The 7,023-nt window shown below is 37.8% G+C and overlaps 1 protein-coding gene across 2 annotated transcripts in view; it reads left to right on the top strand.

Moving 5' to 3' along the window:
• Nucleotides 1-7,023, top strand: part of LOC107740457 (nuclear factor of activated T-cells, cytoplasmic 3-like) — a 76,329-nt gene that overhangs the window by 51,220 nt on the left and 18,086 nt on the right. For both annotated transcript variants that reach the window (XM_016552907.1, XM_016552908.1), the window contains exons 7-8: nt 6,191-6,246; nt 6,526-6,652. In XM_016552907.1, coding sequence (XP_016408393.1) covers nt 6,191-6,246; nt 6,526-6,652 — 183 coding nt within the window. The remainder of the gene's footprint in view (nt 1-6,190; nt 6,247-6,525; nt 6,653-7,023) is intronic.

Raw genomic sequence — 7,023 nt, 5'->3', positions numbered from 1 at the left:
AAAGAACTTATGCTCTCTCTCTCTCTGTCCACACACACTAGATTTATGGTTGGCCGTATTGTGGCATGTCACTGTTGTTCTAGAGCTCACCTGTAGACCTTAGCATCTGCTGTAATGATGACTCAGAGGTCAGCAGGGTTGCTCTGGCTGCAGGCACACTGCTGATCACTCGCTGGATCCAAGACACAAAGCAAATAATAGCTTCCTGTGTGTGCAAGACAAACTTTGCATTTCCTTATCTAAAAAAAAAAGAAAAGAAATAAAATGATTGGTTTCACTAAAGCCTGTGTGTTTAATGCTTTTTAAACATAATTTTGCATTTTCATAGGTGCTTAATAAGGCACATTAGAATGCATTTTTTGTTTCATAAAGCATTTTTTTGTACAACCAAAGCTGTACATTAAAATGCTTGCCTATATATTGTTGCACATTTAAGGAGTGTGATTTGTTATATATTGTGTTATAATGCCATCTGTACATGAGTAATGTAATACAGAATTTACCAATTTAATCTTTTTGTAAGGCCACAGTCAGATACTAATTTAATTAAGTAGTAAATTAGTAGCTGACTGTGGCCTTACAAAAAGATAAAATGTACTTTATTTCAATTAAGTTAGATTTTTGGGCCTTTGTAGTAAAACATCCAAAAATCAAACTTAATTGAGTGCCTTGGGACAAAAAGTAAATGCTGCATTATATCCATTTTTTTTCCAAGAAAAAAAAATCCTTTAAAAGTATAACCATGAAAATCTAAATATTTCCATATTTCACACAGTGCATTTTGGTGGCTTGTTTCTGCTGTGTTAGGTGTTAGGACAGTGGATGCTTTTTTTCCCCTCATTGGCTACATGCTGATAAAAAAAACTCACAAATCATACAAATATGCTTTCTCTTTAGTCAATTAAATATTTGACTAAATTTGACATGATTGTATTTCTACATAGGGCAAGAAATCTAAAATGTGGTTTTATCTAGTGTTGTTTATTTATTATTGTTCTTAACTTTAACACATACAACGTATATTATAAGGTTTCATACCAAATACCTTTAACACATTTAACATACAGGCTTAAATGAAAGTTTGACCACAAATTATTCTCTGAAACTGCAGAAATGCACCCTAAGAAATGCATTTGGTGCCATATGAACCTGAGACCAGCCTACTTATTCAGAACTTCCTTGAGATTAGTTGACTAATCATTCAAGCAACCCACTTGGTAGTCAATTTTACATATATTTAATTTTGAATGTCGCTAGTTACATCTACCTGGCAGATGACTGAAGCTCATTTGTTGCAGGTAGCTCTTTCTCTCCCGTTCTGCCATGTGGTTGTCAGTCTGAAGCCTCAGCTTTCAGTCACTCTGCTTTCAAGAGGCTTTATTAGACTGACTTTTTGGGGTTAGACTGTGTCATGATCCCCAACAGTGCTCTGTCTGTATGGATTTTTGTTGATCCTTTGAGTCTCACTGTGAGCTGAAATAGACCTTTTACACAATGAGCAGAGCCCTCAGAGACAGTCTGTCATCTCCAGCAGACAGTCTTCCTTTTTTATTTATTATTTCTCTCTCACTCTCTCTCTCTCTCTTACTCTTCATAACGTCAGGCATGGTAGAAAATCAGTCTTTCCTTGACTCTTTCCAGTATCACTTGTGTGCGCTTGTTTAAATTCTTTGATAAGCAACTCTTCTCATTCTTTCTCTCTCTTTCTTTTTCTATCTTGCTCATTTTTTCCATCGCTCGTTCGTAAGTAATGAAACACAAGTTAGGACCAGCCTCAGATGAAGGCAATGAATGAACGGCATTCTGGGAATACGAGTCTTGGCCTGCCTTGAGTGTGTGTCTGTGTGTGTGTTTCTAGTTTGAGACAATGACACTCTGACTCACTCGACTGAAGTTTACACATGAACACACAGGGCTGTTCTACGCCAACAAACTGACTCGGAGAAACACCCTTTGGAACTTACCTCTCCTCCAATTGACTCCCTGTAAAGTGGCAACCCCTCAAGGCAACCTTTATGGTGATGACCCATGTTTTTGTTGCACTGTATAAAAATGGAAAGTCCTGAGATGCTAGAACAAGTTGGGTGGAAATTTGGCTCTTATGTCTGGCTTTGAGCAGCTCTGGGGGAAAATGTATATCTTTTCAAGCAGCAGCTTATCAGAGAGTGTCTATGTGATTTGTGAGAACGTGTTCTGCAGATGTGTTTTATTGACATTTAATATGTTGTTAAAGGTGCACTCTGTAATATGACGCTGGTCTTGTACTTTATACTGACCTAGCCACCTCACATAAACTTGGTTAGTGATGTCAAATACTGATGCTCTATTTGCAGTAAGCCATTAAATATGTATTCAGCAAGTGAAAATGTTCAATGACTGGGTTACTGAGAAAAAATGAGTAGCATTGAGCTGCTCATGTGTTCTTAACACGTCAGCCTCAATAAGGTGACCAGCTCAATGTTTTTAGGCTACAGATTCTATAAAAAATATAGTTAAATGATGTACACTCACATGACTAAGTACCCGTTAAGGACATTTAATTTATGTGCAAACCTTTTTAATGAGGAAGGTAATGACTGCACCTCTAAAATAATTGAGAATAGAAAGATTTTTTTTTTTTTTTTTTTTTACTTTATTTTTTTTTCATGATAACATACCACGTGTAGATGCAGTATTATAATATTTTGATACTGTATTTCAAAAAATGTGACATTGCTCCAATAGTAACCCATGCTAAGCTCATTCAGAGTTTCTTCAAATTAAAAAAGATCTCTGGCTAAAGTCTGGAATGCATCAAATTATATCCACAATTCACTCCAAAATATAGAGAGAAGGCAAGTCTTTTTGTTGACTAGCACAGAGCCGTCCATCTGAGAGGGTTTAGTCTCTAAGGGCCACTCTAGCGGTAGGGGACAAACCAGGATGTTTGAGAGGAAGAGGACTGATCATTTTTGTCTAATTTTGACAGATTGTATCTAATCTAATTGAGTGATTATTGTATCTACAGTAATTAGATGGTTGTGTCTAAATGAGTAGCCCATGTGGTGGTCCTGAGACTTTGTAACTCATTTTTGACTTGCTGAGTGGATAGATATATAGTTAAGTAGACAAAAGATTCAGGTTTTTAATCACCTGGATAAACATAGATCTGGATAGCAAAGGCTGTACTGCCCTCATATTCAGAAACTTAACAGGATTGTTTGCTGTGAAATCTTTGCTCATTTCTATTATGTAACTTTTATATTGTTTGTAATATTTCAGCATTCACTTGATTTTTCATGTATATTTGTTATTATAAATGATGTTAATTTGAGCATAAAATTTTTTAAAATAGAGAGTATCAAATATGAGACATGAAGCTTTTGTGGAATGTTTATTTAAGTCATCATTGTATTGTATCACGTTGTTTTTCCCCTTACAAACAGAAACTGCATAGATTTGATCATAAAACTAAGCTTTTAAATTTCAAGACAAAAATTTAGCTTATACTGATAAAAAACTATCAGAACTTTTATTTTACTTTTTGATCATATAAATATCAGCAATTGCAGAAAATTGAATATATTTGCTGACTTTGGTCCTCTGGATTAACTGCGTTAAGCTAACTGAGACTTGTTATAGCACTTGTATATCATTGCCCTTTTGTTGATTTTGATTGCTTCCATTGTCCTCATTTGTAAGTCGCTTTGGATGAAAGCGTCCGCTAAATGTCTAAAATGTAAATGTAAATTTATATGTAATTTTTAATATATTTATATCTATATATTTTGTCTAGTTTCAATGATCTCGTCCACTGTTATTTCATATGTCAAGCTTTACAGGGTTAACACCCTTTCCCCCCTAGAGTCTACAGAAGATGAATTCATTTGTTTTGGTTACAGTGAGAGAATATAAATGGAAGATATGAAATGTTAAGTACAATTAAGTGTTTACTATGAAAAAAAATCAGGCCCGGGAAAGCTAACAATTTTTTTTTGTTTTTATAATTAATGATTCAGGAAATTGTAAATGAAGAGTTACATTAACCATCTGTTTCAGTTGATGCTAGTTTACACTTGCCAGCTGGACATTTAATTCCGCATAATGACACATAAAAGCTTTGTAGGATTTTGCTAGAAGTTTATTTTTCTTGAGTTTGTTTATCATAGTAGTAATAACAGAACAGCGGTGTTTCTGGGCTGAAGAATTAGAACAGCGTGTGCTTGTCACCGGGCTTTGGAGTCTGTTTCCTGTTTGAACCTGCCCTCATGTGGGGCCCTCTCCGGTGTCCGACGAATGTCAACATGTGCTGCTGCTGTACTACTACTGCTGAAGTTACAGGTGTCCAAGGTCATTCTCATATTAGCAAAATGCCTTTTGACACAGAAGGGAGCTGAGACGCTACACAGTAACCTCGTGTAAACAGCGGTCTCTGGAGTGTAATGCACCAGGTGATTATGAAACTGCTCACAGCGGTATCTTTACTTTGATAACAGTCCTCAAAAACTGCCCTCTACACTACCCCTTTGAAAGGTTTTTCGTAACATATATGCACATATATATATATATCCACTCATAAACATTACACATGCAAAATGACACATTTTAGACATTCTTGGGATTATACTGCTGTTTGACTAATGTTAGACTCATGTCAGGCACAAACTTCAAAGCTGGAAATGTGGTTAAGAGCGTAAATCAGACCTGTGTCATGCTCTTTGTGCAGTTTATGTAATTTATGTGACTATTTTCCCTTTTAGGATCAGTCTTAACCAGTTGGCTCTGGTCACTTGGCTTTGATTTTCTGTCTGCAAGACGTCTGCGCAGTTGATTAGCTTCACGGCAAAGGAAAAACTTGAAATGACAGCATGTTTCCAAAAGATCCTGCACCTCTCCACGGGCAGCACGTGGAAGCATTGTGCTATGAATAAAGTTATTCCACGCATCTTGCCATGATTCAACAATAAATAATGTTCTTCCACAGATCTCTCTGAAACTCTAATGGCTTTATAAATGACATTATTACCTGTTAGGGGCCCAAGCGAATTCTGTGTTCCTGTCAGCAAGGACAAACAGAGTGAGACTGATCTGATTTTCATTAAAAAGTCAGTCTCTCAAGTAGCCTGCTGTTAAGAAGTCACTCCGCTAATACAGCTCCAGCGTTTCTAGCCCTCTTTCTTGGGAGAATTTAATATGTCATTTGTTTTTCCAGAGTCAGGTCAGTGTTGTACGCAGTCCCTGCGTAGAGCTGACATTTTGATCTATTCGAGCAGTTGAACCTCTTTCACTATGTGGAAAAAGACTTATCGTTTGCAAGCAAACTCGATTTATCATTTTATTATTCTCAAGGCAAGGCACAATTTATCAAGCTTCTCTCTGGATTTGGTGCTGGAGCACCTGTAGAAACATACAGCTGTAGAGCTCCCCTCTGAACCTGATGAAACTTAATGCTGATTGGCTATTTGTAACCTTAATCTCTAAAGCTTCAGTGGAGGGCTGGAAGACATGATGATGATGATAATGGTGGTGGAGGTGGTAATGAGGAGATATCAGGTCAGGTTACCTAATTTTGAGGAGGCAAATATTGGCACACAGAGTTCAGTTCAGATCATTGTGTATGCTATCAGAACCAGAATGAGCTTTATTGCCAGGTATGTTTACACATACGAGCAGACTCAACGCGCTGTCCGGAATGGCGTCTTTCATCCAGGTTTCCGTGAAACACAGAGCAGCAGAGTTTGAAAAATCCTTATTTGTCCGGGAGAGCAGAAGAAGTTCGTCCGTTTTGTTGGGTAGAGAGCGGAGATTTGCCAGATGGATGCTTGGCAACGGCGTTCTGAATCCGCGCTGCCTTAGCTTCACGAGCGCGCCGGCTCGCTTCCCCCGTCTGCGCGTCCTGAAGCGGTTGATCAGCGCCGCAGCTCCCCCGACTTGTCTGTCCAGCAGAACATCAGAATAATCGAAAACCGGTAAAATATCGGGTGGTGTGTACTTCCGAATGTCCAGCAATTCGTCTCTGGTGAAACTGATTGGAGGGATATAACTAAAGACAGGACAAACTAACAAAAACATAAAAACAACTGCGGAGCACGCCACGGATGCAGCCATCAGCATCGGCGCCATCGCGAACTGCAAACCTGCTTGATCAATTTCTATCTGTCCTAATATGTTGTTCTCACGTATGCAGCTAACTTTTTTTTTCTTTCTTCAGATGGACGACCGCAGTGGGAGGTGGAGGCGAAGATCATCAGAGAGAAGAGTCAAGGAGTGAGTGAATACTTTCCTTTTTAAATGTCTAAGAAAATATTTGCCAACAAAAGCACAGACGATACACAAGACGTAAATATGTCTACAGACCCTTTTCAGGCTTTATTTTCTTTCTTGAACTAAAAGCTGAAACGAGTGTTTGACAGGTTTGAGCACATTGTAGTATGTTTTGACTAGATTTGCACTTTGTATTCGTCAGTGGGACAACTTTGATAGGTTTGTCTCAGACATCAATGATGTGTTGTTTAGTAAAGTTATGTCTCTTGTCCCCATCTTTAGTCTAGCATCGTGGTGGAGGTGCCTCCTTATCACAGTAAGACGGTCACTTCAGTGGTGCAGGTGCAGTTCTATGTGTGCAATGGCAAACGGAAAAGGAGCCAGTCACAGCGCTTTACCTATATTCCTGGTACGTATTTGACAGCACATTGCAATCAATTGCACATCACGGCACTTATTTCCTAAATGAAATTAGAGCTCCGTAACTGTTGTTGCTCTTGATTAAGGAGTGTCATACTTTTATGACATCATATAAATTTATATGCACTACTGTTCAAAATTTTGGGGTCTGTAAGATTTTTTTTATTCCTGTAATGGTAATTACTCCAGTCTTTAGTGTCACATGATTCTTCAGAGATCATTTTAATATGCTGATTTGGTGCTTAAGAGAGATTTCTTATTATCATCAGTGTTGAAAACAGTTGTGCAGAATTTTTTTGCAGAAACAGTTTTTCCCCCCCCAGTATTACCCCAAGATACAATTATATATTTTTTTCAATT

Source organism: Sinocyclocheilus rhinocerous, unplaced genomic scaffold, assembly GCF_001515625.1.
Source record: "Sinocyclocheilus rhinocerous isolate Xijiao unplaced genomic scaffold, SAMN03320098_v1.1 scaffold225, whole genome shotgun sequence".
In the NCBI taxonomy this organism is placed as follows: Eukaryota; Metazoa; Chordata; class Actinopteri; order Cypriniformes; family Cyprinidae; genus Sinocyclocheilus; species Sinocyclocheilus rhinocerous.
The sequence above is the reverse complement of the archived record's forward strand: the minus strand, read 5'-3'. Positions and strand labels throughout refer to the sequence as shown.